An 18,312-nucleotide genomic window follows, 5' to 3' on the forward strand; every position below is an offset into this window, starting at 1 on the left:
AGAGATTGAAGATTGAATTGCTGCCTGCAATAATGTCCTTGACATCTTCAGTTCAGAGATTGTTGTCTGCCGATGAGCAGCAGGAAGACTGACAATTTAATGAACATTGATTGCCTTTTATGCCTGATGTTTCTCTCGTTATGTCATTGAGACACAGCTCAGTACAGGTCAGTCTGATCCCTCTGTGCCGCACAGATGATGATGATAGATCATATCACAGATACACCTTAATTAAGCAGCCTGCACTCACTCAATATTAGAAGCTAAATCAATACATTTGTATTCCAGAGCGCTAGCCATCTGGGTTAATCGAAACCTTGTGACACAAATGTATAACAGGTGCCTCAATCAAGGCCTGTAACTTGAAATAAATAAATAAATAAATAAATAAATAAATGTACTGACACAAATGCATTCACACAGGGTCCATTTTTTTATCGAAAATATGTACCAGTAAAAAAAAGAAAAAAATCCAGAGTTGACAGAAATAGAAATTAATATATATATTTTTTAATTACTATATTATGCTTGGCAAGTGTCTTTTTGGACCTTATAGTAGATCTATGTTTATAAATTATTGTTGTGTAATACATTTAATATTTTCTTACATATAAACTGTGTATATTTACCCCCCCCCCCCCCCCCCCCACATATACAGTAAATAGTCCTGCAGTGTGATTTTTAACTCTCAAAAAATATGAAATAAGAAAACAGCATCCATAAATAATTACAAAAATGTTGAGTATAGCATGTCACACTGCAGGACACTTCTTAAAATCTGACGTGCATGAGTGCTCAAATGCATAAATGCATGAAAAATCTGTTTGTGAAAGATAATACATTTCCGAAAGTTCAGATGTAGCATGGAGGGGAAAAAAATTCTGATTAAACATTCCATCCATCCATTCAGTCTTCAGTTAGTCAGATGAAATGTCAGTTAAAGCCCTTTATTTATTGAATTAGTCTTTCCCATGAGTAATGCTTTTTGCAGCTCATTTGACTTTCATGAACTGTGTTGCATTCAGGCATGTGATTGAAGTAGTTCTTTGTTCATTATTTAAATAGGAAAACAAAAGCAGGGCTTAATTAATATACCGAAATGTCAGATGTGCACTGCATTTTTATACAGCCACATGATCTGCATTAATTATCCCAGCTTACAAGTCTAAAAGAGAAAAGATGGACACGTTTTACAGGTTAATACAGTGAGTGAGTATTAACATGTAAAACATGAGTGCTCTCACGTGTCTTGAGACGGATTTATGAGATGCTTCGAGAGGAAACAGCAGTGTATCAAATTTCTTAAGTGAGTCTCTCAAGATGGCTGCATGATGCTGTTGGGTAACATCGGCCCCTTATTGAGAAACACTGCCACCCTGTGAGGATCTCTGATGCCTCATTCCCTTCACGGTTTCTGTCTACCCGCATCAGCCCGCTGCTCAATAGCATTAATACGAAATAATTTTTTTATTTGCTTTCACTTGGAGTTATCTGTCTCTTTCCTCAATGCCTTCACTGAAGTTGCCTTTTATACTCACCAAGGAAGCACATACTTTATAAAAAAAAATAATAATAATTCTAAATGGTAGTATACATTATTTTATCTGAAGCAACTTTGTCAAAATAATATTTTAACTAGGATATTTTAATTAAAGCTTGACAGGTTTTTTCACATATGCTTATCCAGAAGGGCTTGATTGATGTGGCCTCTTTAATTTCTTATAATAAATCCCAGCCCAGACACGCAAGCCTAGCTGTGATTCCTGCCTTGCTTTCACCCGGACATCTACATACTGTGGAGTCAAAGCAGAGATTTTATGCGTGGCTGGCTTTTCTAATGCTTTCATATGGAGCGTGAATGGCAGTCAGAGGCTGAGGATGTGGAGAAAGGGCATCCTAGCGGTGTGCCTGATCGGCCATCTGTGTGGCAGCTTGTCTTGAACATTTCCCATGGCAGGAGAGATCTGTTCGTTTACCTGTTGAGTCAGTTAATAGAGACTTGTAGGAGGCTTGTGCAGATTGTGTTTACTCAGTGTGCTGTTTTAGTCATGCATTTCCTCAGGAAGATGACTTGAATATTTGGAGGCCATCACCTTGACCTTGCATTATTTTAATATTGTAATTCATTGTCAACTCCAAGAAACTTCAAAACATTTTTTCTCCCAGAAGCAAAGTTTGTGTTTACTTCTAACTTGTCTGAAACAGATCTTATGTTGTTTTGTCTACAGAGGCATCCATCTTGAGCTATGATGGGAGCATGTATATGAAAGTGGTGATGCCTAGCGTTATGCACACTGAAGCGGAGGACGTGTCCCTTCGCTTCAAGTCTCAGCGGGCATACGGTCTGCTCATGGCCACCACCTCACGTGACTCCGCCGATACTCTTCGGCTAGAGCTGGACGGCAGTCGCGTCAAACTCACGGTCAACTTAGGTATTGTATAAAACCCCCTCTTTCGGGATGCAGTGCTTCTTCTTTTTCTCCCTCTTCCTATCTGTCCATCATTCCAGCCCCACTCTCCCCAGCCTCCATAATCATTTCATTCATTAGTAAGATATATTAAGATGTTGTTTTGTTGTTTTTTATTTATTTGCATGGTTCACCAGACATTTGATTGAGTTCAGTTTGAATTGATTGTTTTCTTAATAAAGTAATTAACAGTAAATTCAAATTTTGGCTACTAATTGATGTTAGGGATGGGTGGTATGATATTATATCACTGTTCAAGTAATATCATAAATACAACATAGTTATATATACAGAAAATTCCAAAATGGTACTTTATACTTTTATTCTGAACTTTTTGGATACAAATCAAGTTTATTCATAACAAACGAAGGAGTTCAGCATTAGCTGCAAAAGATTTCAGGTAAAAACATGTAATATTTTAATGAAATCTAATAAAATTAGAATAATATATAACATATTCTTTCAACTCAAAATTCTGATTGTATAAGCCACCATTATAATTCTTTATTGATTTAGCCATCAACAACTAATCTGTACAATTTTATGTTGTTTTGCACATTTTGGGACACGTCCTGCTCTATATTTCCGCTGTGCAAATTACAACTGTAAATAACACACAGCAGTCTTGCCCACTGATTTCATTGTGGATGTGTCTATTGGGTGTAAAGTTATTGCAAAATTTCTGACGCATAAATAGTACCACCATACTGCCCAAACCTAACAAACACAATGTTTGGTGCATTTTTGTAATATATTAACCATGACCATTGTCATAGTGAAGAGAATAACTCCTTTGAGACAGTCACAGCATTACACTACAGCATAGCATTTTTTTTTTTTTTTATGTCAGCTTTTGAAATGATAGGTAATTCTTTATGATTGTAAAACCCTTTCAAGTGGTGTGACTTTCTGATCGTCAGCTTAACACGAATTCCTGTCATCTTTTCTACATGACAATATCTTCAGTAACTCTTTTCTGACAAACCTCACGTTCTGTCTCAATTGGTTCCATTCGTATCACGTTTGTGCTTTGGTTGGTATTTCCTTTGTTACATCACTTCCTTTTAACCCCCATCACCTATCCCTCCCTCTCTCGTTCTCTGACACACATTCTCCATGCTTTGTCAAAAGATGGTATTCACCCCTTCAAAGGCCCTTAGCCTGCGGCCCGGTCGGCAAACAGCCCGAGAACAGAGCTCTCAGCTTCACCTGCAGATGGTAGCACCTCTCAACCCTCAACCTGACACCGTTAGATGAGAGATGAGAGACCCTAACTGGTCATTAAGTCACTGTGTCATCATTAAAGGAAGTGACATAACTCACACCTCACCGCAGGAAACAGCCTGAGGTCTGACAGTAGGTCTGATTATCTGTGACAGCTCAGACATAGTAGAGACAAACATAGCTCACACACTGTAAACATACTGAAAGAGACAAGAATGTCTTATGACTGCATACACAGAGAATTCATCTGGAATGATTTGACAGACTGTCAGCCATGGAAACACAACCGAATACATATGTATATCATCAGATTTACGCTCAAGACTGCCCTAGGTTATTTTACTTTTAGTACAATGCAGGCCTCTAGAACTATACTTTTACAACCAATTATTATTTATGTTAGAGATTGTAGTAAATTAAGTACTCAATTGAGTGGCCAGATCTCAGGAAGATCTAGCTGGAGGTACAGAGGCCACTGCATGGTGCTGGTGCTTATTGGATCGAGGCTGTTTGCTCCCACTTTTCTGTTGCGGTTGACGACACATGGTAAATCCAGCCACACAGAGCCCAACCCAGAGCATGATGCCGTCAAAATGAGATGGCTTGAAATCATAATGCTGCAGAACAATATTCAAGAAAAATGCCCTAACACCTAATTCTTGCTAAATGTATTTAAGATTATTTAGCTAATGAGTTGGTGTACTTTCTATGGGGCAGGACCTCAGATAGGTCTGAGAATGAAAAGCATAATTGTAATAAAATAAAAATAAAACAAAGCTCTGGGTTGAATAGTCTTTGTGGTTGGTGAGCTCCAAGTGGCCATTTTATAATTTTACAAACTAAATATTGCTTATAAGGCAATTATCTGTTTTCTGATGTTTAAAATCTATTTAGCAAAGTAATTTATTCATAGACATTATCTCTAATTCTTTGTCAGTTGCAGCTAATCCAGTGATTTTGTGCACAGTCTTTTCATTAAATTATAATGCTTTCATTAATAATAAAAAATGGCCGCCTCTTTCGCATGTGGACGTCCCCGGAAGGGTGGAATTATTGTTTTTGGATGTCTGCAGCTGTAACCTTGAAGGATGCAATTTCATCTGTCACTTATTTTCCCCCATCTAGACTGTATCAGGATAAACTGTAACTCCAGTAAGTTAACACTCAAGTTTCATTTTGCTGCTTATGATTCTCTTGTTAAAACGAATGTCTTAAGTCTTGTACCTTTTCCTGCGAAGGAGAGTTTGCATCTAGTCTAAGGGTCAGTCGATGCCATCTCTCCAATCACGATTACCACAATTATAAATGGTGGTGACTTAATAATCATGGCTTGTTTTTGATGGCCTGTTATTTAGCTGTCATGTAAATCTATTTCCTACCCTATTATACTTTTATAGAAAGATGATGGTATCTTCTAAACTACTTTGTTTTTACTGTCTTTAGTAAGGAATGCAGTATCTGAGTTTAAAGTAGTGCATGCATTAATATGAGATAGTATTGTTAATGCAGAAATATATGTTTAATTATTGTATTTAAAGACAAGTTTGCCATATTTTCATGTTGCAATAACTACAGTTTGTACAGCTTTCAAAGTCACATTATAAAGTCATCACATATCAACCGTTTTTCCTAAAAATAAAATCAAATAAAAGTAAATTGTAATACATTTGCATACAGAGAATGTAAAAACACTAATGTTAATTTTTTATAATGTCATCTAACTTCAGCATATTCTTATGATATGATGCAATATGGGTTTGTTTCTGTTTGTTGATTAATATGTTGTTAATAGGCTGTATTGTATGTCAAACTACTGCAATTTATTTTAAGCTTATTAATATATGGCTTAATACACGACTCACGACTAAAACAAAACAAAAATATATGCTAAAGAAGTGCATTCAATTCAGTTGTTACCTGAAGTTCTTGGAATACAGACATTTATTTGTTTAATGCTTTACATATTTTAGCCATGATATATTGTTACACTTTCTTTGCACTATTATACCATTAGTAAAGATACACATTTCTAGTTTTAGCAACAACAACAACAACAAAAAACCTGCTTTTACTCAAAAATAGGTCTTGAATTCTCTCAATGACAATGTTTTCATATAAACTATAAAGGTGATGTGTTACAGTAATATTATATATAACATAAACCAATATACCCATTCTGAATAACTGTGAACTAACTATGATTTTCCCACTTTGAAAGGTAAGAATGTTTATGTATGTGTATGTATCATGACTCTATAAATGGCTTGCATGTTTTATGGATCTTGATATCTGCATGTAATAGTTGATTGCTCTAGAGCGGTTTTGTGTGTTGTTTTATATGACTGTTTGAATACTAACCATACAGTGGTGTGATAATAGAAAGGTTACAGGCTGGATTCTGTGTGACTGTCCTTGCAATGACTGTACAGTAAGCTACTTTAGATAAAAAAGTGTTTGTGGTGCCAAATGATGAGTTTTATTGATATATTAGAGAGCCTGGCCCGGCTGGAAATGTACCAAGTAAACCAGTAATGCACAACTATGCCTCCATCAGTCATTCTGATCAAGTAGTGAACACTCACATCATGCTAGATTAGTCTCATATCCCTTTACCTGCACCAGTTCACACTTTCCATCACTCAGATTAATCTAATGCCGCTAATTATACTGATGTGCATATCAGAGCTGTTAGTTCTGAAGCTCTCGTAACGAGACCTGCATTTTTACAAGCTCTAAAATTATTATCTGCATCATTATCTGCATGAATCTGGTCAGAAAGTGTCTGATATTGTTTTTGTGCTTTCAGAATATGATAATTGCTTGTATGACCTTCAGTAGCTTTTCTGCTTAGTTATTATTATGTTTTGAAATCATGAAATGGACAATATTTCCCAGAATCATATCCAAGTTGTAATTATATTCAGTAGGCTACAGTACATTAGGTATGGTTTTTAGCATGGTGTAGGAATGATTTAATAGGCATGATACATTGTCTGAAAAATGTCAGTGATGGCAGATTGTGAGCCATCTCTGACCATTCATGTCGGTTAAAACACATTTGTGTCAGTGTTGAAGTGTAAGTTAATGTCAGGGTTGAAGGTTAATATACTTTCTCAGGAACTACTGATAACTGCATGCAGGTAGGTACATAACACAAGAGATTTTGAGGGATGTGGACTGTGATTTTTATAGCACGCTCTGAGCTGAATCTAAGACATCTCACTGCTCTTCTCTGTGACTCCTTAACTCCTCAAATGTATTGCATCATAAAGTATATGTTGCTTGCTTGTAAATTAACTCAGATATTGACTTTAAAGGTGAAGCATTTGATTTCTGTATCACTCGTGTTAACAAAACTGCAAAAAGATGGACTTTTGAAGTTTCTCATAAATGCTGTATAGGCTTTTCCCAAACTCGTGCTATTGGTTGAGCCAGTGTTGCCAACTTACAGTTTCACACTCACAACTGGGATAAAAAGTTATTTTTTATATCATTTACATTATCAAACCAAATGTGAGAACTTTGTCTTTGAGTGGTGTATCAGGACCTTTTATGAGTAAAAGCCATTTTATAATCTCAGGATTATGTTTTAAAGTGATTATTGTGGAAAACAAAGGAAACAAAATTAGCTAACATTTTACATTTTTAGTTTTTTTAAGATTATGTTTTTGTGTAATATTCAAAAACATCTGCACCAAACCTTTGCTTTCTCTTTTGTGTTAATCTCAACTAGAAAATAAGCAATTTAAGCTGATTTGCCATAACATAGCATCAAATTTAAAGCAACAAAAAGAGTTTGCACTTTTTCTCATTAAAAGCAAAGGTTTGGTCAGAGACATTTCAGGTTGACATTAACGTTTCATGACCGTCGTTCTCAGGCAAAGGACCAGAGACACTGTATGCTGGACAAAAACTCAATGATAATGAATGGCATACTGTGCGTGTGATCCGGAGAGGCAAAAGCTACAAGCTAACGGTTGACGATGACGTAGCAGAAGGTACTATCCTTAGTCCTCAATATGAAAGACAACACAAATTCTTGATGGATTCTTTTTTGTGAGAAGCTATAGATGATTCAAGCCTATCAATAAAGCACTTTTGTTGCAAGAAACTGCAGAAATAAGTATGTGAAAGGTTTTGAGAATTACTAGTTCTTGCTATTCTTTAGATACAGATTGAGGGATTTTGATAAATTGTGGAAAACAGTAGTTTCCAGTTTGTAGACAAACTGCGTAATAGTCTTGAATGAAATTTGTTTCAGTTGTTGTCATTCCAACACTACTTAAGTGTTCCACAGCAATAAAGTACCTATCTTTGGTTCAGGTTCATTGCTACACTGACATAGTAGCAAACAAACTCGCTTTGTGTAACAAGTAGTTGGAGAGTGACTCAGGGTTTTAGGGTATGATAGCAGGTTTATGCCTGTGCAGCAGTGTAATATTGTTTGAGGGTGTAGTATAGCAGCATCTTTTGTCTTGGTATTTCTTTCTAACCTGCTGTGGTTTATAGGTCAGATGGTGGGCGATCACACCCGGTTAGAGTTTCACAACATTGAGACGGGTGTGATGACCGAGCGCCGTTTCGTCTCCATGATCCCCTCCAGTTTCATCGGTCACCTGCAGAGCCTCAAGTTCAATGGCATGCTCTACATCGACCTGTGCAAGAACGGCGATATCGACTACTGCGAGCTCAACGCTCGCTTCGGCATGCGCTCCATCATCGCAGACCCCGTGACGTTCAAGTCAAAGAGCAGTTACCTGAGTCTAGCAACCTTGCAGGCTTACACATCCATGCACCTTTTCTTCCAGTTCAAGACAACCTCTCCAGATGGATTCATCCTCTTCAACAGTGGGGATGGAAGCGATTTCATCGCTGTAGAGCTGGTGAAAGGGTAAGCCTCTAGTAGGCATGGAGAAATGGCCACTTTATTATTTTTCTTTTCACCTTGCCAGTAAAACTACTTCAATTAACACTTAATGAGGAAGAACTAGATTTTAAAAAGTGTTATCTGGCATTTTAGGCACAAAATCTTTTCAGCATACAGTCATTGAGGCAAGTAAACTATAAGTCCGTAAGCAAAACCATATATAATGCCTTGTTTTGTAAGAAAGTTTGGAAGGATAGAACATTTCATGAAAATTTCTGGGTGGGGGTATTTACATCCTTTTTTTATTTGTATTCTTTTTACATAATCAATATTTGGTTCTTTGATATTTAAGTCAGTAAACAGTATTCACAAGCACGGCTGGGTTTGGACACAAATTGCACGATTCTATTCAATTTACAAAGTACAGTAGGTTATTTTGTATGTGTGTTTATAATCAGGAACAGTACATGTCAAATTTTCTCAAGAAAAAAAACCTCAAATAATGCTGTAAAATAAACGTATGTTAGTACTACATTACTATAACATTGGTTAAAATTAGCTGATTTATATACAAATAACAATATTTGTAATGATATTCACAATGCATCTGTTGTTGTAGTAAAAAAAAAGAAAAAAATGGGTCAAATTTTTTATTTTTATTTTATAACATGCACTTAATCATAAAGAAATCATATAAATAAATGTATAGGTATTTCAGTCTCTTGCAGTATAATCTAAGATTTATTCACCCCCTCGTAAAAAGCATAAAAATTTAAAAGATTTTATATCAGATTGCTTTGTTATAAAAAAGAGAAGTGGAGAGTAAAAAATGTAGATACCCACAATGAGCATTTCTCAAATTGACATGTTTATAGACGGTTTCATTGGGCGCACGCACCTGGCCCTAAGTTAACCCTCTGGAGTCTAAGGGTATTTTTGGGGCCTGGAGAAGTTTTGTCATGCCCTGATATTTGTGCTTTTTTCAGTTTCTTATAAATATCTAAATGGGTAAAGTCTAATATCACTGTAATCAGCACAAACTGGGCTATAATAATATGTGAAATGCATGCATGTACATGATTGTATTTTTGAGAAAAAAAATGTTATGCATGGTTAGTGAAAAACTAAAAATGGTCTGTGTTGTGTATATCGGTCTGGCTGCGGTGCCGTCTACAAACGCAGTTAAAGTTAAGGTGATGAGTAGACTGAAGTTGGGCTCAGGTGGTTGTGCTGTGGGATGTGTTTCCCATACATTTATTTATAGACTCGCCACGATTTTTTTAACTGATCGATTTTCAAAAAGGCTTCGCTGAAAAAACATGAGTAACGTTACGTCATGCACGTTTACTACTACTAATAATAATTCCTTACATTATATATATATGTTTAAATGTCAAAACGAGGCACGGGGGTTTTTATATCACTATTTCTGAAGGAAGACTTGGATGTTATATGCCTGATAACCAGTCCACCGGAAGTTAAGTTAGAGCCACAAAAGCGTGCATGCGCAGTAACGTTTATTTGTGCTGTTGCCATTGAAACCGTCTATAAAACTGAAAGTTGGAATGGGATATGATATTGCCTTTCTACTCTTCCTGTAAACTGAACCTTCAATTTTCTGTCTTTTAGGTACATACATTATGTGTTTGATCTTGGCAATGGGCCCAATGTAATCAAGGGCAACAGTGATCGAGCTCTGCATGACAACCAGTGGCATAACGTTGTCATCACTAGAGACAACAGTAACGTCCACACACTCAAAGTCGATGCCAAGGCAGTGAGTCAAGTCGTCAACGGCGCTAAAAATCTGGACCTTAAAGGTACGCAGTCAGCTGAAATTCATATATCGTCATGCCCCCGATCACAGTCTAATCACTACTTTGTTTACATGGGTATCTTTTGTATCTGGGGTCTGCTCAGGTGACCTCTACATCGCCGGATTGGGGACCAACATGTATAACAGCCTGCCCAAACTTGTGGCCTCTAGGGAAGGTTTTAAGGGTTGCCTGGCATCTGTGGACCTGAACGGACGCCTTCCCGACCTCATCAACGATGCCTTGTTCCGCAGCGGTCAGATTGAGCGAGGATGTGAAGGTACACCCTCTTACAACTCTAGCTCGAGGAGCCCATACTTTCTCATGAATGCAAACAGTAGTTCCACCTCCACTTCACTGAGCCATCACTCCATCTTTCTCACCTTGGTTCTCTCATCTCTCATCCAGTCAGCTCTCTGTTGAGCCCACTGGCTTATTAATTTTCATATTGGCCACATTGGTCATGCTAGGATCAGCCATTTGTTTGAATGAATTAGTGACATTTTTTACAAACCTACCTACAGAGGGGATCTTTACATTACAGTATTTTGAGTCAAGACGGAAGTTTATGCATTTGGTCTGATGTGTTTTGACCTTAAACCATTAAAAATAATATCAAAATATATAATTATTCTCAGCTATTAAGTAATTATGACAAATATGTTGTAATATATATAAAGTACCATTCAAAAGTTTGGGTTCAATAAGTTTTATACGGTAGGGATGCATTAAATTGATCAAGAGTGATAGTAAAAATTTATAATGTTACGAAAGATTTTAAATAAATACTGGGCTTTTCAAATTTTCGAAAATGTATAATGTTTTACAAAAGTTGAGCAGAACAGCTTTTTTCAATATTGGTAGAATAATGTTACTTTGAAGACTAAGACTAAGAGTAATGGACCAGGTTTAAAATATTTAAAAAGTTTTTTTTTTTTTTTTTTTTTTTTTGTATTTTTGATCTAACAGCTTCAAAAACATAAAATATCTTAATGAACCCAAGCTTTTAAATGGTAGTGTAAATATAACATTATTTTGTAATATTTAAAAAAAAAGTTTATTTGAAAAATGTGAAATCAACATAATATAAAATATTGTGTGAAATGATTACATAAAGTGTGTTCATTTTACTACTTGTTATTTCATTTTATATATACCATCCTATATCAAAAAAAAGACAAAGAAAATAAAATACATTTAAAAAATATTTAGAAATTCAGATTTTGTAAGAATTTGAGATTTTAATGGAAGCTGAGTGTCAGTTAAATTAAAGTGCAGATTTGAAGGTCGTATAACCAGCATCAAAGTTTCAGTCACAGCAGGGTTCCCACAGGCCCTTGAATGTTTGTGAATCTCAAAAAAACAATTTGAAAATAAACATACATTGAGATAGGTCCTTGAAAGGGCTTGAATTCATATTGTGCAATAAGTTTTCTGGAAAAAAAATCCATATTATTCCCTCTGGTCCGCTAATGTGTAATTTCACCCACACTTTGTGTCCTGTGTGTACTAGCTTGCTTGATTTACATTAGTTACGCTCATTTACACGTTACGTTAAGTGTTTCCAACGTTAGGTTCTTTGTGTTGTACGTTGCCATGATGTTAGAGTGACCATATTTCCTATTTTTCCCGGACATGTCCTCTTTTTGGACCTAAATAAATGCTGTTTTTTAATCCTGCTCCCATTGAATTTCTGACCATTATTGCCCGCTGCCGTGATTTTTGTGTCCAGTCCCGCCTGCTCCCACAAACATTCTAATATTACTTTTGACTAAAATGCTTGTATTGAAACATTTTGCATTCTGCCTATGATAAAAACTGTTGCTCGATGCCCCGACCCACACCCACTGTCCTCTTTTTGGAAAACTAAAAGATGGTCACGCTACATGACATTCCTGCACGCACAAAACTGTTACGATGGTACCTCAGCGTTTCACAGACAATCAGTGAAATTAATATTGAATAGCTTTGCTTGTTAAGATTATGTAAACCAAAAAATAAACACATATTCTTAAATATGCTTTCAATCTTAAAACCTATTTTGTAGGTGTGTTTGAGACATGAAAACTGTAGCAATGTATCTTAAAAGATAACACAATGTAACCTCGCTCTCACTTTAAATGTGTCTCCACATCAAGTTCTTGAGGGTTTGAGGGTATTGGACCTGGAAACTCCTTGAAGTTAATCAAGGTGTGGGAACCCTGTCATAGCAAATGATTGTATTTCTTCACTTCACTCATTGCTAATATCCATTTCTGTATGTATATGAGATCTCTGCCATATTTCAATGCATGTTAATGTCTTTGTTTTCTTGACTTTGTTTGGTTGGTTACTTTATTGTTTTTTAATTATTATTATTTTGCCTTTCACTTTTTGGTTCTAAGTGTTGTCTTATTCGTTATTTGATTTATTATAGCCATGTTTGGGTTAAAAAACCTTTATGCATTAGCATTTATATGACATGTCCGTCAATCACAAAATTAATTGTCCATCTCAATTCCATCATTCATCTCAATGTTGTCTTGAACAGAATGCCTCCCTTTATGTTGAGTATCCTACATGGTACGTTTACATGTTGTTGAACCAAGAATAAAATTGTATCAATCTAAATCGTTTGGTCTTTTGTTGTATCATCTTCATGTTTTGTTGCTTAAATCCACTGAGTGAGTGTGAAATGTCAATGTCAGCATGCCTGATAATCAAATACAGAAGTTTGGGATTGTTTTCTTAAGACAAATGGCTACTAGTTTATGAACACAACAGGTCTTAACAGATATGAAAATTTATGTTTTTCTCTAAACTAATGCACATTTAATGGTTTAATGTCAACGCGTACACAATTTAAAAACATGCAAGCCTAGTTTTTTCTTTAATAACCTTTTCTTTAATATCCCTTCTTGCAAAGTGTGCAAACTATAAATTTATGATTTCTCTTTTTATACCTGCTATTAAACTATGCTATTAAACTGCCACTACTATTAAAACTTTCAGAGCTTAAGGGCTTTTCACCACTGCTCTTAACCCTGGGTTATATCGTTCTAAGCCTCGCTTCTAACCCCGGATAAAGGTACATTTCACGGGCTTAGCGCCGGCTTTTTACCCGCTGTTATGGAACTGCTCCAGAGTAGAGTTAGCACCGCTTTTACACGATCAAACGAGTAGCCTACAGTGTGAAATTAGGTGTTTTTTTTTTTGTTTTTTTTTTTTACATTTACAGCTAGAAGCTAATTAGCAACCAACACAATCATGTGCCTCATTATATATTCACATGATGTTTGACGGAAAAAATATATTAGTTAGTGTGAAGAAGAGTTTTAATCTTACCTTTTATAGCCCAAAAAATTCAAATCCATTAATGAAAAAACTTGATAGCACTGTCGGCAATAACAAGAGAATGAGCAAAGGCAGGGTTGCCAGATTTACACAACAAAACCTGCCCAATTGCTACTGAAAACTAGTGCAAAAATAGCCCAATCTGTTTTAGGAATCAGGGTTGCCATGTTCCTGGGTTAAGGTGATCTCCCCATGAAGGGATTTTGGTGAAGTGGAAAACTGCAGAAAACGATTGGGTTAATTTTGATTAGCAATTGGGATGTTCTTGTTCCACAGACCTGAAAACCCTGAATGTACAGAGTGAAACGTCAGCTTATGAATTATTGTTAACCCAGGGTAAATAATGAGTAGTGTGAATGGTAAATCAGAATATGACCTATTTCAAGTGTGAAAAGCCCTATTGTGAGATCAGAAGAAAAGAACATAGTTAACATTTAATTCCACATATTGTCAGGACCACCAGATCGTCTGATATAGCTGTTGTGCTAGACATCTTTAAGATGTATAGGCTATTTGTAATAGTTTATAAACAGAGACATACCCAACACCATTTGAATACAGTTCTTCATTTCATACATGAATAGAGCAACTTGTGTGTGTGTGTATGTGTGTTTCACGTTTATCTCTCCCGCACAGCATCCAAAAGTGAACGTGAGTAGGTTTTAATGTTCACAGCCCAGCATGAAAGAAACATCACTCTGTACTGTACTGTTTGTGCACAGTAAAACTGTAAGCTGTGTATGGAATGACTCCACAATGGCAGCAGAATCCTTTGTCGATTCATATGGCATTGAATGCGCCATTTTTTTTATTTATTTTTTTATGTAATGAAGCTTTTCATCCACCAGATGGCAATGATGCACCTGTGCTTAGGAAGGCGAGGGCTCGATTCCATGCTGCAGTAATGCAGGGGAACATTTTGTTTTCACAGAACGCAACATCATTAAAATGTCCCCTCTCTAACAGCTTGCTTTATATAGTCTTAGCAGTTGATTTACGTTAGCATTAGCAAATTATCATGCCCATACTCTGCATTTGAAAGTCATTTTTAACATTTTTGCCTTCAGAACAGTGGATTAGAATAGAATATGCAAATTAAGCATATTTTTTCTGCATGTTTATTGGCTGAATATATTTAAACTATAAATATTTTTCAGGCACAATTTCATAGTGAACTTAATTTGCTTTACCTTTTATTTATGTATTTATTTTTATTTTTTGCAACTAAATACTTTCATTGAGTGCCATTAATCCTTTTTTTCAACCCAGCCATGCTGAATCAACCCATCAGCTTCATAACTATCATTATAATTTCTAACTCATGGTGCAGTAACTAGGAGTGCAAACCCTTCCTAAGAATGGTATAGCATACCCTGTTAGTAAAGCCTTTGCTTTATTAACAGAAGCCATCGGCCACTTTCTTACCTGTTTGATTGTTTTCGCTTTTTCTGTTTCTTGCTTTACAAAGTTGGTTTCACCAAAGCAGATCTACAAGGTATATAAGGTTCAATTCCATTCTGAGTTCGGCTGAAAGCTGCTGTTTTGTCTTGTGCCGTTTTGTTATGTACTCTTCCCAATACCCAGACATAAAGCGGACACTAGCTGGTTCACTGTAACAATGTCTTGGTATAAAATGGTTCACTTCTTTCTAAAAGAAAATGCCCTTGTGTTTTTCCTGAAGGTCGTGAGACTTGCAAAATAAGAAGAGAAAGTAATGATTGCAACTGAGAGTCTACATTAATAAAACATGAGCTCTCCTGTATAATTAAGTCCCCAAGTCCTGTTTTGCTGTATCTTGTCTTGTTTCTTTTTTATTTATTTTTTTATTTTTTTCGCTAACGACATTCAGCTGAGAGAGGAATTTAGCTTAGGAGAATCCATTAAGTATCTCACCATGGGTTACTTCTCGCTTGTCTTTAGATGCACTGAACAGCAATATGATTAGCAAAATAATTAATAGAATTAGCATGAAAATCCATCTGGAAATTTCGGCACGCACCGTAGACTTTAGAACAGAAAGACAGACAGAACTTTCTATTAATCAAAGAATCTTGAGAAAATGATAGCGCTGCCCCTGTTTCACCAAACCTGCATAACTGTTTTCCACATTGATAATAAATCACCAAATCAGCATATTGATGATAATTATTTCTGAAGCATCATGTGACACTGAAGACGGGAGTAATGATGCTGAAAATGCAGATTTGCATCACAGGAATAAATTATATTTTAAAATAAATTTAAATAGAAAACTTTTCTTTCGAATAGTAATAATATTTAACACTACAAACAGTAAAAAAATAAATAAAAAAATCGTATTGTATTGTATAATGGGAACATGACAATGTACTGCATAATATGAATGACCTTTATCAGCACTCTTGAAATGGTTATTATCTAATCAAATCTTGGTACTAAGTTGATTGATATGAAAATTTGTATAGAAACTTTAACCAAAAATAATATTGTCGGAATAAGGCCAGTTTACATAATATAATGTAATTTTGTTATTTGACCGTATCCCATGTAAATATGTTAATGTGCTACTGAAATAATGCTGAACGATGTGAATGGAAAAATCAGAGAGAACTATCTTGAAGTATAGGCTCACTGTGATTTTCCATTCGAAATCCTATCTGCAGTTTTGATAGTCAGCAAACTGGGGTGAATCATTTTATGTTGAACTTTTACATAGTACTGAAGTACTGCACTTTGCGTTGCACAGTAAATGCGCTTTTAGTCTTCTTTTCTCCCCCTTTTTTTGCACTAAAGTTTATGTTTGTGGTTAACTATTGTTGTATTTCACAAGAAAAATGCACTCAAAGCCAGTTTATTTGCAGTTCTCTTGTTTACACGGTTAATTCAGGGGGAATGCATCCACCCTCTTGCTCTGAATTGGGTAATGAGCTCTATTGTTCTTGCTGCATTCCCTCAAATTGAGCCCAAGTGTGCCAAAACACAAGATGTGTTTTGAACACACTCAACTCGATTGCACGTGGCTGGTGTGCACACTATTGTTCTTAACATGTGTAACAATAGTACATACAGTGCTGGACTGTGTACACATCTCGCTATTAAATGTTGTCATTGACCTTTGTTCCTCTGTGCAGATGTGAGAAAGTTCATGCTTGGCCCCGTGTCTGAATCTACTTTTGTAACAAGCTGTGTTGAATATGTATAGAGTATGATGTTGATTACTAAAATCCAGTCGCTAGGGAATGCCACGTTTGTTTGACAGCTTTCGGGATTCTTTTTGATAACCTCTACTAACCCAAACTGCATGTATATTGTTACACTCACCTGCATGGCACCTTAACAGCATGATGGGACGTTTGCCCCCAGTATTACATTGCTGTGCTTTGCCACCATAGGTCCTAGCACGACATGCCAAGAAGACTCCTGTGCTAACATGGGAATTTGCATCCAGCAGTGGGAGAACTACACCTGCGACTGTTCAATGACCTCCTACACGGGGATACAGTGTAATGACCGTAAGTCACCCTCCGTCCCATGCAAGTTCCACATCCTCTCTCTTTCTTGTGTTTAGTTCACTCTTCGGGTTCACTCGTTTACACAATTTTAATGATCACAAGGACTCTCTCTATGAAAGATTAATTGAGCAAGCTGTAATATACATAGCAAATGTTACACAAACACCAACAGTATTTGGTTGCTGAGAAGCTACAATAAGTGTAGTGTACATAAGTGTACACACACACACACACACACACAAACACACTCTGAATTCGTGTTCTGAAGGCTGTTTGAAGACGACAAAGGTACGTGTTGTTCTCTACTTTCTGATGCTGGTCAAATATGCTGTTTATATATTTTTTATACATTTTGCATATATATTTTTGGTATTTTATATTTAATTATTAGATATTTAGTGTTCTTTTAGTAATTTAATAAATTGTTATTTATAATATATATATATATATATATATATATATATATGTATATTATATATATATATATATATATATATATATATATATATATATATATGTATACAATCTAAAAGAAACAAACTATTAAAAGAAGATTAAAATATGAAATTGCATTATTTAATATTAGATTTTTTTACTTTATATATTTTTTTTAATTAGGAATTATACAAAATGTGGTAAAATACTACATATATATGAGAGAGAGGCAAAAGTGGCCCAGAAAATGTTTTAACAGTTAAAACACATAAGTTAAGCTAGTCGCATCCAAGGCCATATCTAAGGCCATCACATTCTTACTATTCTCAATTAATGTTCGGATGCGTGTCTCCAGTTCTGAAATCTTCCCTGCCTAACTATTTCCCTGCATTTATCACACACAAGTGACCATAACAGGAGAAGAAACCATGACTTGTCAGGATTGTTGAATGATTCCGTGCTAGTTTGGTAGATAATATCAGGAGAATGACGATAATGAATTTGAGCAGTTTTAACAACAGACAGTGACAGTAAGATAGAGTTTCCAACAGAGAAAGAAAGCTACACAGGGCTACAATCAAAAAGCCACTAAACAGCAGCACAGCAGACAGGAACCAGGCACTTCAAGGTTCAAGTCTACAATCACTTCACAGAGCTCTTTATGGACTTAATCAGATCTG

At 35.7% G+C, this 18,312-nt stretch overlaps 1 protein-coding gene across 9 annotated transcripts in view; it reads left to right on the forward strand.

Moving 5' to 3' along the window:
• Window positions 1-17,436, forward strand: part of LOC113081349 (neurexin-3a-like) — a 93,050-nt gene extending 75,614 nt beyond the window's left edge. For 2 of the 9 annotated variants that reach the window (XM_026253447.1, XM_026253448.1), the window contains 9 exons: window positions 2,229-2,432; window positions 4,818-4,844; window positions 7,571-7,690; window positions 8,202-8,583; window positions 10,189-10,379; window positions 10,480-10,653; window positions 14,343-14,357; window positions 15,175-15,201; window positions 17,078-17,435. In XM_026253447.1, the coding sequence (XP_026109232.1) occupies window positions 2,229-2,432; window positions 4,818-4,844; window positions 7,571-7,690; window positions 8,202-8,583; window positions 10,189-10,379; window positions 10,480-10,653; window positions 14,343-14,357; window positions 15,175-15,201; window positions 17,078-17,253 (1,316 nt within the window). In that variant the 3' untranslated portion in view covers window positions 17,254-17,435. Of the gene's footprint in view, window positions 1-2,228; window positions 2,433-4,817; window positions 4,845-7,570; window positions 7,691-8,201; window positions 8,584-10,188; window positions 10,380-10,479; window positions 10,654-14,342; window positions 14,358-15,174; window positions 15,202-17,077 lie in introns of all 9 variants that reach the window. The other 7 variants (XM_026253453.1, XM_026253452.1, XM_026253455.1 and 4 more) reach the window with 5 other exon arrangements.
• Window positions 17,437-18,312: the final 876 nt, after the last annotated feature.

The sequence above is a fragment of the Carassius auratus genome, unplaced genomic scaffold (genome assembly GCF_003368295.1).
Source record: "Carassius auratus strain Wakin unplaced genomic scaffold, ASM336829v1 scaf_tig00033886, whole genome shotgun sequence".
NCBI classification, from domain to species: domain Eukaryota; kingdom Metazoa; phylum Chordata; class Actinopteri; order Cypriniformes; family Cyprinidae; genus Carassius; species Carassius auratus.